Raw genomic sequence first — 21683 nt, 5'->3', positions numbered from 1 at the left:
AAACATTGAAGTAACTTTAGAAATTTATTTCATTTCCTTGACTTTACAGATGGTGAAACTGAGAATTAAGTGACTTTCCTCACATTGTTAATTCATAACAGCATATGTCTGGAATATGAGTCCAACTTTTTCTTCATCTCATCACGAATAATTTAAATACATGTACAAAGCTAGGCCAAGCCAGTGTCAGACACTGTCTAAACAAACAAAATGTAAGAGAGATATTACCTTCTTGTGTTGTGCACTAGATCAAAATCCATGGAAGGATGGAATTTTGGTCGAAATAAAAGATAGCATCAGCTGTGTGTAAAAATCCCTATTAGTTTTTAATCTGTATCAGCCAATTCCTTGAATCTGTTAGGTAAGTGTGTAGAGATGATGCTACTTAAACAGCAAACTTAGGAGGGGCGAGTTAGGGTGCCAGACAGTAACTCTCCACTGGCTAGATGCTTTTCTCTGAGATTGCACGTCCAGATGGTTATTACTGAGCTTACATTCTCACCTGATGCCTACGAGGACACCCCAGGAGAGAATGTTTCGACTGTCAAAGGTTTAATACCAAACAGCCGATTTTGCTCTTAGATCTGAACATTTGCTGAGGAAAAGCTGGCACACGGGATGTTTCATCTCAGAGAAAAGGAATGAACAAATTAGCCAACTTTTCCTTTCTGTAACAATTTGATCACAGAGAAGTTCACTTCCAGAATGGTTGTTAAAAGCTGCATATAGCTTTTCTTCTTTTTCTTTTGGTTTGTTTTACTCAATAAAAGGAAGTTTGGCTCACCAGTGACATGTAGAGCATATGCAGGATAGTGAGAAGGATAAATGAGGCATGATTTTTGAAAGACGGTAATTAAAAGTTGTTCAGCCTTGTTTCTTTTTGTTCTTGTTGTTAGTATGCTACTTTACCCAGGAAACTATTAGGCAAAATATGTCTTGTTAACTTTTATCACATTGCATGACATACATGAGACATTAGGTATTCTAACTAGCTGAATTTTTCAGCTTACTTAAAGTTATTCTATGACTATAAATTGTACTGTATTTTATGTACACTTGATAATACAGTTATTTATTTACTTAGTTTTACTAACTAATAAACTTCAATCTAGAAACCAGACTGATTGGTGGGCAAATGTCTGCATGTGTGTACAGAGCTCTCATAAAAATGCAAATATAAATTTATCTCTGTCACCTTTAAATATGGAGATACTACCAGAGAAAACAGACACAAAATACCTCTCCACCATTATATAAGTAGAAATTGCAATATTTTAAGGAAAAATGACAAGTGCTTAAAGTTTCATTTGATTATACAAGTAAGAGGTAGCTCAGGAGACTAAAATTATGTATTTAATAATGATTCTCTGGGAAAACAAAAAGTTTGATAGCATTTATTGAAGTTATGAGTGAAAATTTTAGTGACAAAAATGTACACTTAAAATTGTCTCTGTTTTTTAGCCATCAGGAGAAACAAACGCAGATTCCAAAAAGAGTATCAAATATTCAAGGAAAAAAAAGGTCCTGTGCTTGAAAGCGCTAGATGATAATGTGGATATCTAGGTTGTTACTATGCTTTTCAGTTAGGCTTTAGGAAAATCATGTCACTTCCATGTTGCAATAACTAATGTATTTTAATTAGACACATATCAAACAAGCATTAATCAATGATTACCATACCAAATAGCTATATTTTAAAATAATTAAAAAACCTATTCCAGCAATTTTTTTATGTAATATCTTATATACACATAAAGCTAGAGAGAAAGAGGAGGCTAATGTATTACACAGTATTCACGTTATTTTCAGAAGTTGGGTTCTGATTTCCATTCACCTTGACTATCTTTACTTGTCAGGCAATTAATACGACGGAAGAAATAACATAGGCTCTTATACCATTAACTTTCAGAGAGGAGACCCCTACTTCCAGTATTTATAACCATTTGACACAATCTATTAAAAGCAATGGAAAGATCCCCCCCATCAGAGATCTCCAGTTTGCTCACTGTGGATAAAATAAATATATAATCCAAATATAACCTCACTTTCAAAGGCATATAAGACGGTCTCCCAACTTGTCTTGCCTATTTTTAAAAATTTTACGATGGTAAATAAACCCTGGAAAATTCCTTCTTAGATTTTACCACCTGAAACTGCAGCTGTTGGCTGCCACTATCAAAGCCTCACAACTCAAAACTCACGTGCAAACCTCATCAAGGGCAGACATTTCTAATTGATTCCAGAAGTATTTCTTTTGCTGAGATCAGGGGGCAAAGGAAGAATAATGAGCAGCTTTTTAGAGGGAATTGGGGGTTAGGGTGTTGAGGAAAGGGGGAAGGGAGCTTTTAAAATCTTGGGCTTGGCCAGAAATGCATAGCAATTTTACGGTCAATTGGCGAGAGCATCTGGAACCAGGCATTCCGGCCTCGTAGTTGATGGTAGTGAAACCAGCTTACAGGCAACAGCAAGCCTATAATGAGTCCCTGTCATGTACTAGTGGAAACCACGTTGACATTCTGCCAAATATCCCTGCACCTTTTTCTCAGGGTCAGGATTCCCCTTAGAGCCCTCGTCTAATATATGAAATCCTGTCCACCCATGGATCTTAACTTATTTTAGCTATTGTTAAAGGCAACGTAAAAAGAAAGACAGAAATTAGGACTTGTATGTGTTTAATTCCACGCATGCTGACAAGGCTTTATATCACAAGGCTGTGTTTGCTTTCATTTGGGGGCTATATTTCAAACGCAGGGGGCCATCTTGTTTGTGCATGGAGAGTGTCGGATGCTCAGGTCATAAATCATAGCACAGGGTGTGGCACACGCAGGCCCAAGGAGGCAAAACTTGAGGCTCTTTGTTATTTCAAATGTAGGACAGGTGATTATGCCAAGCAGAAAACCGAGGTGATGTGGAAATAATTTCTTAGGAGTAAATGATGTTTACCTTAAAGTGCTGCTCGTAATTCACCATGCTGACACTTGTAGATTATACCCACAAATAAGTCAGGTAAAAGGACAGCCATGAAAAATGTGGAGGGATGTGACTCAACAGGATGGAAACTGGTTCAGTGGTCAGAAATGGATCGGGCAGAAAACTGGCCTTCTAACATTCCAAAATTTCTATTTTTATCCAAACAATACAGTTAATAGAGATTGTATTTATTGTAGAACTCACTTAGAATTCCAAACTTTGCAATGTTAAACTAAATTCAACATGTTTGCTCTTCAGAGTTAATCTACTCTTGGCAATGAGTCACTTCCTGTTTTCAAACAAAAAAAGCAAAACAAGCAAAAAGAGGCAAGACAAAGTAAACAAACAAAACAAATATTATACTTAAAGAAATGCATTTAAAATACTTTTTTAAAAACTCAATTTGAATGTATAATTCTCCTTAAAACACCTAGGTTTTGATAATTTCAGTATAAATTACTCAGAAATATATAAAATTTGTGTTCTTCATAATACACATAATACTAAAATGGGGAAAAATGTGTTTGATGGTGAAAATCTCCTTGAGCCTAAAGTATTTGGCAAAGCAACTACACTTAGTAGATACTCGTGCTAGGACTTTTCAAATAAGGGCCTAAGTGTGAAGAGATGGGTGAGCAAGAATATAAGATATATTTATTTCTCTTAATTTTTAATTATCTTAATAGGAAAAGATGATACACCATAAACTATCAAGAATTAAGATTTTCTAGTATGCAGATTCAGTATTTTAAATTCCCACACAAGGGCCAGTAAATTGTGGAAAATTAAATGTGATCATTTACAATCTACTGTGTAAAAACTAATCTTTCTTTTTTCATAAAACAAAAAAAAACAGTACTAAATTCTAACATTGCTTTATTTTGTTTACCTAGTATTTTAATCATAGAAGAAAAAAGCAATTATTTTTAGGAGAATCACAGGAAATGGATAGTATTTTTGTTGTTGTTTTTAAAAAAAGGGGGCCTCATATAAAACACCTCCAAAAGCTAATTTTCACCTCATGGATAAAAACAATTAACATTGTTAAAATGTCCATACTATCCAAAGCAATCTACAGATTCAATGCAATCGCTATCAAAATAGCAATGGCATTTTTTACTGAACTATAAGAAATAATCCTAAAATTTATAAAAGACCCCTAATAGCCATAGCAATATTGAGTAAGAACAAAGTTGGAGGTATCGTGCTACCTGTTATAAAACCACACCATAAGGGTATAGCAATCAAAACAGCATGGCACTGGTATCAAAACAGACACATAGATTAATGGAGCAGAATAGAAAGCCCAGAAATAAAACAACTCCTGCATGTTCATTCAATCTACAATAAAGGATGCAACAATATACAATTGGGTAAAGACAGTCTATTTGATAAAGGTGTTGGGAAAACTGGACAGATACATGTAAGAAACCAAAACTGGACTACCTTCTTATATCATAAGAATAAACTCAAAATGGATTAAAAATCTTAAATGTAAGACCCCAAACCACAAAATTCCTAGAAGAAAACATAGGCAGTAAACTCTCTGATATTGCTTTTATATAATAGTAATATTTTTTTTATATATATCTCCTTGGGCAAAGAAAACAAAAAACAAAAACAAACAAAAAACAAATGGTTCTACATCAATTAAAATTTTTTTTCACAGCAAAGGAAACCATCAGCAAAACTAAAAGACAACCTACTAAATGGGAGAAGATATTTGTCAATTATACATTTGATAAGGAGTCAATATCCAAAATTTATAAAGAACTCATATAACTCAACATCAAAACAAACAAATAATCTAATTTAAAAAAGAGGACCTGAATTGACATTTCTCCAAAGAGGACATACAGATGGCCAATAGACATATAAAAAAAAGCTCAACCTCAGTAATCATCAGAAATGCAAATTAAAACCATAATGAGTCAGAATGGCTATCATAAATAAATCAACAAACAACAAATGTTGGCAAGAATGTGGAGAAAAGGGAACCCTTGTGCACTGTTGGTGGGATTGCAAATTGGTGCAGCCACTATGGAAAATAGTTTGGAGGTCCTCAAAAATTAAAAACAGAACTACCTTATGACCCAGCAATTCCACTCCTGGGCACTTATCCAAAGAAATCCAAAACGCTAATTTGAAAAGGTATATGCACTCCTATGTTCACTGCAGCACTATTTGCAATAGCCAAGATATGGAAGCAACCTAAGTGTCCATTGATAGAATGACTAGATAAAGAAGAGGTGGCACATATATACAATGAAATATTACTCAGCCATAAAAAAGAATGGAATCTTATCATTTGCAACAACATGGATGGACCTAAAAGATATTATGCTAAGTAAAATGAGTTAGACAAAGAAAGACAAATACCATATGATCTCACTTATATGTGGACTCTAAAGAACAAAATAAATGAACAAACAAAACAGTAATAGAATCATAGATATAGGCAACAATTGATGATTGCCAGATAAGAAGGGCATTGGGGGGCTGGATGTAAAAGGCGAAGGGAATAAGAAATACAAATTGGTAGTTACAAAGTGTTGGGGATATAAAGTACAGCATAGGGAGTATAGTCAATAATATGGTAATAACTGTATAGTGCCAGGTGGATACCAGACTAATCAGGGCCGGGGTGGGAGGTGGGGGTGGGGGAGGTGGATTGCTTCCTAAATTATACAAATGTCTAACCACTGTGCTTTACACCTAAAACTAATATAATATTGAATGTCAACTAAAATTGAAAAAAAAATAAATGTGTTATTTTAAGCCATTAAATTTGTGGTACTTTGTTACACTATTACCAAAAGCAATTACCATTAGTACACCAATTACAATCTAACCTCCACAAAGGGCTTTTGCTTTGCACAGGCATTTAGTACTTGCTGAGTTAATGGTCTTGCCTGACATTTAAAGCATTAGGCAACTTGGTTCTATCTTCACTGAACATTTATTTATTATTTATTCATTTACTTTTAATGAAAGCTTATTGGGTGACAATGGTTAGTAAAATTACATAGGTTTCAGGTGTACAATTCTGTAACACATCATCTATATGTCACATTGTGTGCTCAGAGTCAGTTCTCCTTCCATCACCATATATTTTACCCACTTTCCCTTCTGGTAACTACTAAACTATTGTATGTGTCTCTGAGTTTCTGTTTTGTCCTTTGTTTGTCTTGTTCCTTTGTTGTTTTCAGTTTTATATTTATTTATTTCCTATTAGGACCCACACATTGGGCAGTGGTCACTAGTTCCGCTAATCACTTCAACCGGCAATAGTCACCCGTTTCTGGGTTTTTCATGTACTCTCCCTGTGCTCTCCACCCTGTTTTACTTGTCCAGTTTCCACCCATTTCTTGTGCATATCTTCAGCAGATACCAACTGCCTCACCATTTAGAAGCGATGGGTTTCTATTTCAATGATTTATACTAAAAACTGCAAATCGTATTTTAGAATTTTCCTGAGGTTTACATTGAAAGCCATGAAATGTTCTTTCAAAATCAACTCAAATTATTTGGCCACTGATAAGCAGATATTCTCAGGTTTATAGTTTCATTGCTTTTGTTGCCTTAGTTATCAAAACATTATTTTAATTTTTATGTGTAGCTTGTGTATGTATGCATATGTGTATATCGCTAAGTGGGTGTAATTAATAATATTCACTCCTTACATGCTAGTTATTATGCAAGATTCTACAGACTCTTCTTTGCTCATTTGGATGGCAAAACAACTCCTGTAAGTTTTTTTTTTTTCCTTTTAGCTGAGAGAACTAAGCTAAGGAAGATAAGGTGTGGTTATTTTAGATAACTTCCTCAAGGCTATGCAACCAATTGGCAGACCTGAGAACTGTGCTTACATTTAGGTGACTTCAAAACCAGTGCTTTTTCTAATACCCTAAACTGTCTTCTCAATTAAGTAAAAGTTATATGAAATAAAATGCACATAGTATCAAAATATTTGCAAACATGTATTTCCCAATATCTTATATATCTACATACTTATCAAAAAGGAGCTATTCATCTTTGACCTTGCTAGCTTCTCTTTAAGGGTTCATTAGGTTAGACATTTTTAAAGGTATCAATATGCGAAAATAAAATCAATCACAAATTCATCTTAAGAATAAAGAACAAATTACACCCAAGCAAGCAAAACAACAGAAAACAAAAAGGAAGTGTTTGTGAGTGAGAAATGAATGAATGAAACAATGAAGGCATTGTTTTTCTGTTAAATTTTATTATGAATGAGAAAGCAAATTTAAAAAATGGTATATGAGTTGATGGTCAAAATATTGATGAACCTACCCAAAAAGAAATGCATAATCATTTCACACACTAATTGGTCAACTGTGCACTTGTGTAACAGTAAATTCTATTTATAAATAGCAAGAGCACCACACTCTTACTTAATATTCTTATGGGTATAAGCTAAAGAGAATAAATCTTTCATTTACAGCTTATGGGATCAAATTAAAATTATACTTTGTGTTTTTGACTCAGAGTTGTAACTACCTAAGAGCTGTTTGATAATCTAAATGAAACATACATTAAGGTCAATTTTCTAGTCTGTCTGTGCTTGTGCATATGTGTTTTAAGCTTTAAGTGTAGCCAGTAGTACGCTTGCTTAGTGTAGAAGAACTGGTATAATTCAGACCTATGGGATTTGACTTGCATAATGAAGCAACATAGCAGAAAAACTCCAGCCAGCCTTCTAAATAAATAGAGAAAAGTCACAGGGCTACAAGTTGTTGTTGCTAATATACACAACACTGATTTACAAAAGAAAGGGGATTAATTGCTTCAATGACATTGATTCTAATGATAGCTTCAAAGAGAAATGATGAAAACATTGTAGTATGTCCTTATCGTGTAATCACTCCCAGTCAGACAGCCCTAATTCATATTGAATAGAGTCACTGACATCATGCATTTGGATTTTATACTCCTGGTGTAGGGCAAAGAATGGTTTTATTAAAACTATGATAAATGTCAAAGATTTACAGGAAGGTCTAAGAAATAAAAAAATGTGGGGAAAGCACAAATTTGAACATCACAATTAAGAAATAATAATTGGTAACTGGTTGTAATTTAAAATTTTTTGAACTTTAAAAAGAAGTGGAAGAAAAGGTTGCTTCACAGGGAAACATGTTGATAATATTTGCCCAGTCTTTGTTCAATTTTAACTATGAAAATTCAGTGGTTAATAATAATTTTAATAATAATAATACTTTAATAATAGTTTTAATAATAGCAATGATAACAGTAATATAAGAAATGATCATAACTAAAATGTATCAAGTGCTTCCTATGGTCTACCCTTTGTGTGTCATAATTTTTCCACCAAACCGTGTGAAATAGATACTGTTGTTACACCATTTTAAGGAAATTTTTAGTGGCAAATCACAAGCAATGTCTACTCCTAAAGAATTAGCCATGTGTGTGCCTAGATCAGGGATCGGCAAACTTTTGAGATGGAAGAACCAACCCTGTCCCTCACAACAATTTAAAAATCATTCGCCAGCCATAAAACAAATGAAATCACGATTATGTGAATAATATCCTTTAAAAATTTTATAAATGAAAATATGATAGTTTTATTTTCATTTTCAATTTTACCTCAGAGCCACATGTACATGCCCAAAGAGCCTCATGTGGCTCACGGGTCACAGTTTGTCGACCCCTGGCCTAGATGGACAGAAACAGGGTCTGAAAAGAATAGGTAAATTGCCTGAAAGATTTTGCCATGGTGTCCTCCCTTCCTTGACTCAATCATAAACCAAAGGTTATTTAGAGGTAAATTATTCAAACCATTAGTGTTTTAATTAATCTTTTAAGAGCACTTTGCAGTTATATGGAAACATTTTCTTACAGCTCTTCATATTTTTCAAGACACTTTTGCTACATTGCATCTATATTTTTCATCTAAAACCCTCAAGGTAGATGAGTATTGCTATCATTACTGGAAAAGAAAAATTGACAGACGATTAAGAGCTATAGTGTCAGACTGCCTGAGTTTGTATCCTGACTTGTTCACATATTAGTTATGTTAATTAAAATGAGTTATTTAACCTCTGTGTAACTCAAATTTGTCATTATACATAAAAAAGTAATAATAGTAACTACATCATGAGTTACACTGATCTGAAGACTAAATGGAATAATACACATAACACATTTAGAACAAGTAATATGCTCAATGCATATTACCTTTCATTAAACCTATTTTAGAGGTGAACAACCTGAGGCACAGAGTTCAGTGTCTAGAGTCAGTGTCAAACTAAGAATTCATAACCATGGATTTTATTTAGTTCAACATTGTTTTAACATTTACAGATAAAGAACGCAAGGCAGAGAATATGTAAGTGGTCAAGTAACTGCCCAAAGACACTCAGTTAGTTCATTTCTGAGTCAGAAATTAAATTCAGACAATGTGACTTCCAAGCTGAATTTTTAGCTACTCACTTTCACCTGCATTATTTACTGACTAAGTAAATGGACAGTGCTTCACCAATAGAGTTCATCATATTCAAAAGTTGAACATTATATACTGCCCACAAATATCCCATCATCTAAGAACCCCAAATGCAATGTGTTTCTATAACCATACATTCCCACGATTGGTACCCAGCCATTGGACGGCTGCTCACGGCAGTTCATGGAAGCTCTTGCTGGCTGCTGACCACTTATGCCAGTTGCCGGCCACTCACGGTAGCTCATGGCAGCCCACTGCAGCAGGGGCTGCAGCCTGTGCAGTCAACAGCGACTGACGGCAGCACAGCTCCAGGTCAAGCTATTGTTCACCATCTTAGCTTAGAGGGTGCAGCGTCACTGGCCCTCATGTGGGGTCTGAACCAGGGCCCTGCTGCTCAGAGCTGGGCTCCCAAGCCAACCCTTAACCAAGGCGCCACTCGGCCGGCCCACAATCCCACTTTTTTATACCAGGGACAACTTAAAGAACCCACATTCTCTATTTGCTTCTAGGGCATTTAGATAAATTACCACAATATACACAAGAATATATTCATTAAATAGAATTATTCACTGACAAGTAGAATGCCTTCCCGTGTTTAGAGTGTGAAAATACTGTTCTTTGATTTTAATGTTGTTTTTTTGGGGGGGTGGGTGTGTGTATGTATATTACTGAATTTACTTAAACATATACCATTTTTTCATTTGGCTTTTAGGTTTTAAATATATATATATATGTATATGTATATATATATATATACATATATATATATATACATATACATATATATATATATAAAATTTAATGCCTGTCTAAATACACTAGATTAGATGATAGTCAAGATCCTGGTACTAAGATTTTATGGTTTTTTGTTTTTGTTTCTTTTTTAATTTACATGGTTTTAAACATAGGAAATATATTCTCATGGCTCAGAAATTTTAAAGGTACCAAAGAGCATTAACTTAAAGAATCTTTCCCTATTCTTTTCTTCTAGACACACAAATCACCTTCCAATAGGCAATGGTGTTTTGGGTTCTTATTCATCTTTCCAGATATATTTACACAGATATAGTAAATATATTTATACATTTATATACATATATATCCCCCTCCTCACTTTATACTTACATGCCTTATATGGTAACACCATATTTTTATCCAACTTAGAATCATTACTAAATTATAAAAGTGTTTATTTTCGTTTTTTCCATTGATGCTGGGAGGAATGTTGGTATTTATGTTTCATACTTATATAAGGTTACAAATTGCAAATTCTGGGGATGTTGGCAGGTTGCTCAGCACCAAAGTTAAACAATGGAACCCTTAACTTAAAAGAATAAAACCATATCAATCAAAACATTATTGATGAGACTAAAGGTTTTTTAACAGTTTTCTAAACAATAAATGTGCACCCATGTTATTCCTGGAAGATATGTTCTAACAATCATAAAAGATCAAATTGTAATGTATGCACATTTTTCAGTGGTAGAAAAATCTCAATGTCGATAATAATTTTATTTCTATAAAATCATTACCTTTTATAGTTAATTGACAAAACATTTTTAACACAATTTTTACTTTAACAGCCCAGGAAAACAAAACAAAACAAAACATCTCCAATGGCAATGTCTCTACCAAGAACTTTTTGTAAAATCACTTATATCACTTTTTGAGAAATAACTATGGGGACTAATTTTTTATAAGCACCATGCAATGTAATGTGCCCAATAATTCTATGAGGTTACTGGTATCAATCCAAATGTAGAAGCCAGAAAACTGAGGTTCTGTAGGATTAACTAGCTCAAGGTGACACAACTAATAAGTTTTTTTGTTTGTTTGTTTTGTTTTGTTTTTTTGGTTTTTTTTAGCTGAGCCATCCTGCCACCTTTTGGCAGCTCAGCGGCTTCTCAGCTCGGGTTGGGACTCGAACCACTGTTGCTCAGAGCTCAGACTCTTGAGCGAGCTCTTAACCAACTGAGCCACTCGGCCGGCCCTAATAAGTTTTAGTAAGAAGGTAAAGAGATAAAAATTTCCCAAAAGTACTAGTCACAAACTAAATAGACAAAAACATTCTTAAATGAATGAGTTAAATATGAAATAAATGTACAATCCTGCTATAAGCACCTAAAGCAAACGTCTTACCTCAAAAGCAAAAGACAAGGAAGGGGCGAGAGGCTTCAGATGACCAAATCTACACAGCATTAGAAACACCAAGCAACGGGAAGTTTCCAGAACAGCGGCCTGAGGTCTAAAATAAATGTCATTCGCATTTATCAGCTTTAAATATGCTCTTTATGTGTTTACGAGTTATGATTACTATAGTGATACACATTTATTTTAATTTCCAAGAAATGCATAGTATTTTAATAGATGTGAGGAGCGTTTGAGTCTGAAGCTGTTTGAAAACAAGCATTAAAATAAGAAAATGCATTTTTTTAAAAAAATCTGCTCTTTATCAGTTTATTGCTCAGTTTGAGCATTGATGAGTTAGGGTGAAGCATAGTCTCAGCTAATAAGTAAATTATTAACAACTGCATTTCTAGGGTTTAAAGTAAATGGGACTTCCCTCACTCACTAAATACCTTTATACTTCATTCATTTAAAAATGACTTCTTGGGCCGGCCAAGTGGCGCGATGGTTAAGAACTGGCTTGGGACGCCAGAGGGCCCTGTTTCAGATCCCACATATGAGGGCCAGTGACACTGCCCTCTACAGCTAAGATGCTGAACAACAGCTCAACCTGGAGCTGTGAGTCGCTGCCAATGGCATAGGCTGCAGCCCCTGTGGCAGTGGGTTGCCATGGGCTACCGTGTGTAGCCAGCAGCCAGCGTGAGCGGCCAGCAGCCGCAGTGAGTGGCCATCCAGAAGCCAGCGACTGATCTGCCTCACCCGGGAAGAGCGCAATGATGGTGCCAACTTGGGCCAGTGAAGCAACGTCCTCCACAACTAGACTGAAGAACAAACGACAGCAACTTGTCTGTTCCCCTTCCCCCAAATCCCCAGCACTGTTCCCATCCCCCAATTCTCCAATAAAAATCTTTAAAAAAAAAATGACTTCTTGGGAGGACTGATATAATTAACTACTCTAAAATAATGAACAAATTCTGAAATATTAGGAACATGAAAAATCTGTAGCTATGCCTAATATGATAGGTAGCATAAATATAGACCATTGTTAACTATTTTGTAATTAATATTTTCTGTATATATGGTATCCTTGAAATTCATGCTCTAAAATATGTAAAATAAGTGTGTTTATGTATTTGAAACAGGTTTGATTGTCACATACAGATTAGCATTTATTGATTGCTGTATAATAATGGTAATAAACAGCTAATTTATCAGCATAAATAGCTTTATAAGATATTCATTTAACCGCTGTTGGATAACTAAATACCAGAGGTGTCAAAATATGTACACATTTTAAGAGATGTTATCTATGTATTACTTTTTGAAGTTGAATAAAATTATGGTAGCAATGTGTAGTATGAGGTTTGCTTCAAAGATGGCATTAATCAAATGAATGCTAGTGTCATTCATTGTATTACAATTTTAATACAGTTTTTTCCTTGCTTAATATGTGTATACATTTTGTTGGCACCCTTTGTATTTCTGTAAAAGACAAATAGTACTGTTATGACAGGTGAATTCTCTTACTAAAATATTCTTCAATTAATGTAATTATGATACAGCTATATATTATTTTAGAATACTGAGGTATGGAGAAAAACTGAAGAACATCTAAAGTAGTATATCTGTTGAACTTAAAAAGTTCTTGAACAGTCTATTAATTATGACCTATTGGGTCTGTAAAATTGAACATAACATTTTCGTACAAAAAAAGAACACATTTTTAATGTAATTTAAACTCAGTAGAATCAGGGTGAGAGTTTATGATTTATTTGTATTCAAGTAATGTGATTAATTTTTTTGTGAAAAAATAATAAGAAAAATTTCCCCTTGTAAAATAATATTATTACTCATTACTATAAACTAATTTAAAATATCTGGCTAATTTTCAATAAAAAATTAGATTTCTATTTTAAAACACATAGTTTTTATTAATTCTGTAATATGATATACTTTTTAAACTTTCATATTGTGAAATGAAACATACCTATAGAGAACTATGCAAAACAAAAATGTGCAGCTTGATGATTTTCAAAAAACAAGTAACCATGTAAAAACCACCCAATATCAGCAACCCTAATGATACCTCTTACTTGTTCAATATTTTCAACCACCCTAGAGCTCAGCAAGGATCAATCTCTTGACTTTTATGATAATCATACCCTTTCTTGCTCCTTTTTGTTTACATTTTACCACTTTAGCATAAATTCCTAACAACTAGTCTATAGTACTATTTCTTTTCTACTTTCTTTATAAATTGGATTATATTGTATGTATTTTTTTTTTTTGTATCTAGCATCTTTCATGCAATGTTGTTTGTGAGATATCTATGGTGCTGCATGTAGCAGGGGTTCATTCATTCCCTCCTGAGTAGTATTCCATTGTATGGATACACAATATGCATGCATCCACTCACCACATGAAGAACATTTGAATTGTTGGCCATATATGTTTATTATAAACAACACTGTCTTTATATTCTTTTATATGCCTTTAGGTGTATTGGTTAGTGCATAACCAGGATTGAATTACCTGGTTATAAAATGGAGATATTATATAATATATAATATATATATATATATATATATATATATATATATATATATATATATATATACACACACACACACACACAGTAAAACCTTGGATTGCGAATAGCTTGGTTTGTGAGTGTTCCGCAAGACGAGCAAACATTTCTAATACATTGTAACATGGTAAACAAGTGATGTCTTGCAATATGAGTAGTTTGTTTCTGGAATGAATTATGCTCGCAAACCAAGCTCTCTGTGTGTGTGTGTGTGTGTGTGTGTGTGTGTGTGTGTGCTAAATACATGTTAATTTTATGTTAGAAAAATTCTCAAACAGTTTTTCAAATTAAGTATCACAATATAAACCCTCTCTTCAGTATGTGAGCATTCCAAAAGTTGATACTGTCAATCCTTTTGATATTAGTCATTTGGGATTTAAGGTCTTTGCTGCTTACAAAATTGTACATAGCATCTCCTACTTGAAGGTTTTATATTTTACTGTCTTAATGAGAGTTTATTTTTTATAAACTGACTTTCTTAATATTATTATAGTCTAATTCATCAATTTTATTTTTATAATTAGGAATTTTTTACCACTTAACATTTTTACATTCTCCAAGGTTATAGAGATATATTAGTATGCTATGTGCTGGAATCTGTATTCACTTACCTCTCACTTTTAAATCTATAATCCCCTGACCCCAGAACTAACTTTTTATGGTGTGAAATATTTGTCATTTATTTTTCTTATTCCTATGAGGAAATCCAATTTCCCAAAGACCATTTATTGAAAAGATCCTTTTCCCACAGCTCTGTAGTGACACCTTTGTCACAAATCAAGTCTAAATATAAGCATAGCTTTCTTTCTAGGTTTTCTGTTCTAATCTTTATGCCAATAAAACATGTCTAATTACTGTAACTTTATAATAAATCTTGATATCCAGTAGTGTAACTCCTGCCTTTTTTTAATCTCAGGAATGTGTTGGCTATTATTGGACCATATATATATATATATATATATATATATATATATATATATATATATATATATATATATATATATTTTAGAAAGAGCTTGTCAAATTCTAGGACGAAACCCTTTATAATTTTAATTCAGATTGCATTGAACATGTAAATCAATTTGGTAAGAATTGTACTCTTTACAATATTGAGTATTCCGATCTATGAATATAGTTATCTTTCCATTTATTTAGTTATTTATTTTTCACAATATTTCTCAATAGTTACATAGTTTTTTCTTTTTTGATATTTTGTACTCATTTTTTAGAATTGTTTTTTCTTGGTGTTTGATATGTTTGATGCTATTGCTTACATAGCCATGTGTTGCATAATGATATTTTGGTCAATGATGGACAGCATATAGGACGATAGTCTTGTAAGACTATAAAGGAGCTGAAAATTCTTATCTAGTGAGTCTTAGCCCTTGTAAGGTTGAAGTGCAATGTGTTACTGTTTTGCCCTGGTCTCAATCTATGAATAGTAAAGGAGGTGTGGGGTCGGGGAGGGAAGGAGGGGAGGGAGGGAAGGGAGAGGGAGAGGGAAAGAGGGAGAGAGAGAAAGAGAGAGAGAGAATAGGCTTGGGGTTCTGCTTTTATTGGAGTAGAGGGTGGGGGCCTTAAAGTTTAGTGGACTCAGTATTTATTGGTGAATTTAAAACAGAACAGCAGCAATTTAAAGCATGGGAAGAGAAAAAACAAGTAGCCCAGGTCAGTTATCAGAATCAACCCACATCTCTAAACCAAAGGAGCCTGTGGGCAAGGCAGCCTGGCTCATTATCTAGTATGGTGTGGCTGACAGTGTGTTTATTCCATATTGTCTCCCTTGAAGTGTATGCCTTTTTGAAGTGGAGCAATCGAAGCTTAAGTCGAGCACTTGTGTAACAAAAAGAAAAGCCAATTGTCAAGGCTTACAGTAAAATTAGTCATGTGTTTGTGGAGATGCTGGTGTAAACAAACCTATTGTGGTGCCAGTCCTATAAAAGTATAGCACAAACAATTACAGTAGGTTTCTGTAAGTGCACTCTATGATGTTCACACAAAGAGGAAACTGCCTAATGAGGCATTTCTCAGAATGTATCCCTTTAGTTAAGCGGCCCATGACTGTATTGTTGTGTTTGCTGGTAGACCAAAATGTAGTTCATGATCACGTCTCTAAAATTTTTTCTAAATTCATCTACTAATTTGAATAATTCTCCTGTAGAGCCCTTGGGTTTCCTAATTAATCCATTAGTTATATTTATTAAATTAATTAATATAACTTAAATTTCTAATGAATTTATTAATTTCTTTCAAATCCTTACGCCTTTTATTTCTTTCTCTTTCCTTTCTCTACTATTTTTAGCACAATAAGCATGTCTAACTTGTTCTCAATTTCAAAGGAAAAATTTCAATATTTCACTATCAAATATTAAGCTTGCTGTAGAAGGTTGTATAAATAGTTTTTACTTCGCCGTCATTTTTGCTGGATATAGTATTATAGGTTGGCAGGAACTTTCTTTCAGCACTTTAAAAACTTCATTGTATTCTCTTCTGGCTTTCACTGCACTGGCTCTAAATGACTTACCTATCTCTCAGTATGAGTTCCTGAATAAGGCCAGAGGCAGTTTAGACTTTTAAAAAATTATATACAATAAGAATAATTAAATATTATTGTGGTAAAATTGACAGCTTGCTTATTTGGCCTATTATCTGTATCCACGGAAACAAAAAAATATTTATTAAAAAAATGAAACTCTACTATTGCCATTGGCTGTGCTAATGCTATTAAGTGTATGCAAGCAAGAGAATGTGATGTTTATGTGATCCTGCTTCTTTGGATCTTTGTAATTATTTCAGGTGGACTTGAGACTCATTTTTCCATTTTCTCTTTTTATAGCTCAGTATGTACTTTACTTCGAGTGTAGCAAAGTGGGGCTAAAGAGCCAAACAAAATTAATGATAAAATAAACGCCATTTTTTAAGTACTGAGGGAAAAAATTCTACACATTGTTTTCATATGACTATGTGAAATGTGCCAGCTGCATCATTCTTTACCAAACGTTTATAGGGAAGGCATATTATAAACAGTTCCATTTCCCAGAAAGTTCATATGGACCTGGGTCTTGATGAAACTCCATAATCTGTGGCTATTCCAGAATATCCATTAAGCTATCCTTGGGAAAGGGACATATATTCAATATAACTTAAATGTATGTTCATTGGACTTTTGTATTTAAAATTTCCTAAAAGTAATGGTTACCAGTTACCTACTTGAAACACAATAACATGACAACAAAGATAAGACTTCAAGAATGACAGAGCTTTTTTACAGTTTTTCACAAGGTTACAATATATGTAAATCCTATAATATGTGAATTCTGGAGTCACATCTCTTGGGTTTGTGTTCTGGTCTATCACTTACTGTCTGTCTTAATCTGAAAATTGGGCTTTACAGTAATTATTATCTCAGAGTGTTGTAAGAATTAATAACATATTCCATGTCACATATTAATTACACAAATGTTGATACTGGTATTAATATTAATGACTGATAAATACTAAGCAATAATGAATAGGTATTTTTCTATATGCCTCCTGTAAAAAAAAAAAAAACAATTTAAAATGGTTTAAGTGAATGTATTTTCTGGCCAGGGTAATATTTAAAACATGATTCCTTAAATAACATGCCATGTGAGGGTAAAGGATATAAACTTTAAATATACACACATCCTGGCATATATTATGAACTAGTCATTGGCAAAGGAATGCTACTCAAATATGGTTTATATTTTATTAAATACTCGGAGTTGTGGTCTATGTGTTCCCAAATTAATCACTGTAGTTATAGGTTTCCTTTAATAAACTCAAACAACCTAAACTTAATTGAAAAGGCTTAGCTTTAAAATGCACCGTTGATACAAATTCAGATAAACTGCTACTTAAAATAAAGGTGTGAAATTATAGTTTCAATTTATTTTTTCAGTAACAAATATTTGGTGCATATCAAAGTTTCACACATATTAAAAAAAAAAACGACATTACAAAATGACATAAAATGAAAGAATGCTGCATCTTGCCTTTGATCCAGAAGAAATCCAATGGAGGTCAAGGTCAGGATAATGGCGCAAACCCTCAGAAAGAGAGTGGCCTGTGACAGTGCCTGCCAGACAAACACAGAGACCAACAGATCCTTCAGGTGAGTTATCAGAAGGCACATTAGCATTTAAAGCTGACAAGAAAAACAGCCCCTAATTTTATTTTATACTATACCATTTGTCACTGACATGTTCCAGAGAGGTTGCTATTTTCAAAAAGAGGACATGTTGGTTTTCCTAATGTCATTTAGTTATCTTGTTGGGCACTGGGAGAATGAGTTCGACAATTCCACAGTGATATTTTCCTTAATGTGTTCTTTCTAAAAATTCTCCTTTAAAGTTTTGACTTTCATAATTATTTGCAGTACCTATGCCCTCACGTATGGAGAAATCGCTTACATTTTTATGAATAAATGCCACATTCCAATAGCTATTTCTAATATCACCAATTCTTTGTGGTTTCAAACCCAAAGCTGTCTTTAATACAGAAAATATTTAAGAAGAATGTGTTTGAGTGCAAACACGTATATGAAGGAGATTGCACATGCACTCACACTCATATTTGATAAAATCTATATGTTTACATGTAATGTCAAAGATTACCTTTGAACTATTATAACAAAACAACATGTTTTGTCTTAATTATAAATTAATTATGCATTTTGTTTACATGTAAAAATTTACTAATAATGTTTATGGAGAGGCTGCTATTTCATAGCTTCTATGCTATGTACTTTAGTTCTTTTTATAGTCCCAACAACATTTTTTCATTATATGCTTCATATGTGAAAAAACAAACAAACAAATTGGGATTCAAAGGATTAAGTAACTTTTCCATCATCACACAGAAATAAGTGATGCCATGAAATTCAAAATAGACCTTCCTGACCCCAAAGCATCACAATGGTAGAATAATATGAGCAACTTAAAGGGGGCAAAAGCAGAGATCAAAATTGAAGTTCACAGAGCTAATGTTTAGGGCCAGATGAATACTGCTTTAGATTGAAAGTGGATCAGTAAAAACAAGGAGTTAGATACACAGCCTCTAGATAATTTCTCTACTCACTGATGGTGTTTACATTTCACCTTTATGAGAATACCAGAATGTATTGTAATACAACAGGTTGGCTAAAATAGTGATTAAAACATTATGCAAACACTTTTCTTTCTCTCTTCCTTTTTCTGAAATAACTAGAGCTCATGTCAACTCATTACTAACTTATATGCATACCTACAATTAAATTGCATCTGTTCAAAGTTATAAACAATAAGCAATTACGGCTCAGATCCAACACCCTAGCGCCACATCATCTTCGAAACCAGCCCAATTTCTCATGGGAATTTCTAACTTGTCTCTATTCACTACTCATATGCCTGGGAAGGCACACAGAATTGCCAAGAGATTTTAAGCCTTCCAAAGCAATCATTTAGTAGAAGAATATTGCTGAGGGGTCATAAATCTGAATAAAAAATGTCAAAGTGTTTAGGAGCATGGGGACAGACAGTGTTAGGTATCAGATATAGGATTGATAGCTCAGTGGATGCCAGAATGTTTCTAGTGGAGAGTAGCAGAGTGCTATTTGAAAATGTGGAATTCAGCAGTGACTGCTTTGGGACATGAAACAAAAAATACTAGAAAAATATTTCCTTGGTGGTAGAAGTAAGTAGGTGTGCTTGAGTAGGCTGATGTTTGCTTATGGGAAATATTTTGTCTTTAAAAAAGAAAATGCTTCTTTCACCATTATTGCTTCATTTTTAGTTTCTAGGGGAAAATTTCAGACGGAAGGGAGAAATGAGTTGTGCCCCAAAACTATAGCATGATTTTAAATGCTCTATAAGAATATGGGGTTTTGAATGATACAAACCTATCAGCCATATAAACATGAGCAAATTATTCTGCATATTTCTAAGGCTCCACTATGTTTTTGGTACATTTGAAATAAAACATAAGTTTGGCAAGAACTATAATGAGGTACTTAGAAGAGTGCTTGACACAAAGTAAGAAGTCAATTAATGAGCATGATGATTATTCTTGTTGTTATGTCCAGGCTATACAAATTTTCCAAATGGTGCTTAGGCTCATCGTAACTAATTATAATAAGATTAAAAAAACACACACACACAAATGAAAGGTTCACTAGCTCTTACAAATATCACTGGAAATTCAGAGATAGGACAAAATATATTTTTTGTTTTGGTTAGGGAATTTATGATCCTTGGACAAAAAAAATAACAACAACAACAATTAACAAACAAAAACAAAAACCAAACCCTCTTTCCACAAATTGCTTCCTGGCTACTGAAGTCAGAGTGAAATATCAAATCAATGCAGCTATTCAGCTGTCTAGTCTAGTCAATGCTTCTACTCGGTTAATAGACATCTGAAACTTAGTTTGTCTACAACCCTGTATTTAATTTCCTCCTCCACACCACACATTCCCAGTTTTCTTTATCTTAGGACTGGCACCTTGAGTTTTTCAATAGCTGGAGCCAAAAACCTGTGACTTATCCCTGACTATCTCTCATTGCCTACTTCTAATACATCAGAGATAAATGTCAGCATTATTTTTGAAATATTAATATATCCAGAATAAAGGTATTTGTTACAAACAGCACAAATAATATCCTGTTCCACCCCAACACAATCTCAACCACAATTAAAAGACCCTTCTAACTGTTATCCCCACTTCTAAAATTGCATATACACCTATCATGGCCTTCCATCTCCACCATACAGTCAGAGTTATCCTTTTAAAAAATGTTATATCACTTTTATGTTGTAAATACTCCAGGAGCTTCAAACCTCAGGATTAAGCGTGAAGTCCTTACTCTGACCTATACACAACATCCCCTCTGTGATCATATTATCCCCTTGGAATCTAGAATCTGATCCACGAGTCTTTCACTCTTAAACCTTATTGGAAATTTTGCTCTTTCTTGAACATAACAAGCATCTTTCTTATGCATCTGTTTCACCTCCTGCTGTTTCTGTTGGAATCAGTTCCCCAGAGACCCCTATGACTCACTCCTCCATTTTATTTAGGTAACTACTTAAATGCACCCCCTTGTCTGTCATATATAAAATAGCACTTTTCCATAACTCTCTATAACCTTATTATCTTGTACTGCTCTCCATACAATTTATCACTTCCATACACTTGTCTGTGCATTTCTACCTGTTGTCTGACTTCTCCAGCTAGAATGCAAGCTCCCTGAGGGATTTTTATCTCTTTATTCACTATTACATCCCAAGTGCCTAGATATATTTTTCTGAATGACTAACCAAATGAATGAATATTTTACATTTCTGTTTTCATATTCATACCCTTAGCATCAATAATTTAAATGATTAATAGTCTTAATCATTCTTTAATATTATAACATTAAATAGTAAATTTAATATCAATATTTTAATTCCTTACAATTATAAAATATTCCATAATTTAATATTTAATAATTTAATATTAACAGCTTAATATTAATA

At 33.5% G+C, this 21683-nt stretch overlaps 1 protein-coding gene across 2 annotated transcripts in view; it reads right to left on the bottom strand.

The window, feature by feature from the left end:
- Positions 1–21683, bottom strand: part of AGMO (alkylglycerol monooxygenase) — a 329212-nt gene that overhangs the window by 132344 nt on the left and 175185 nt on the right. Inside the window, exons 11-12 of one of the 2 annotated variants that reach the window (XM_019659889.1) lie at positions 18182–18264; positions 11591–11696 (exon numbers count right to left, since the gene is read on the bottom strand). In XM_019659889.1, the coding sequence (XP_019515434.1) occupies positions 11591–11696; positions 18182–18264 (189 nt within the window). The remainder of the gene's footprint in view (positions 1–11590; positions 11697–18181; positions 18265–21683) is intronic. The other variant, XM_019659890.1, reaches the window with a different exon arrangement.

This window comes from Hipposideros armiger, unplaced genomic scaffold (assembly GCF_001890085.2).
Source record: "Hipposideros armiger isolate ML-2016 unplaced genomic scaffold, ASM189008v1 scaffold_305, whole genome shotgun sequence".
NCBI classification, from domain to species: domain Eukaryota; kingdom Metazoa; phylum Chordata; class Mammalia; order Chiroptera; family Hipposideridae; genus Hipposideros; species Hipposideros armiger.
This window is presented reverse-complemented; position numbering and strand designations above follow the sequence as displayed.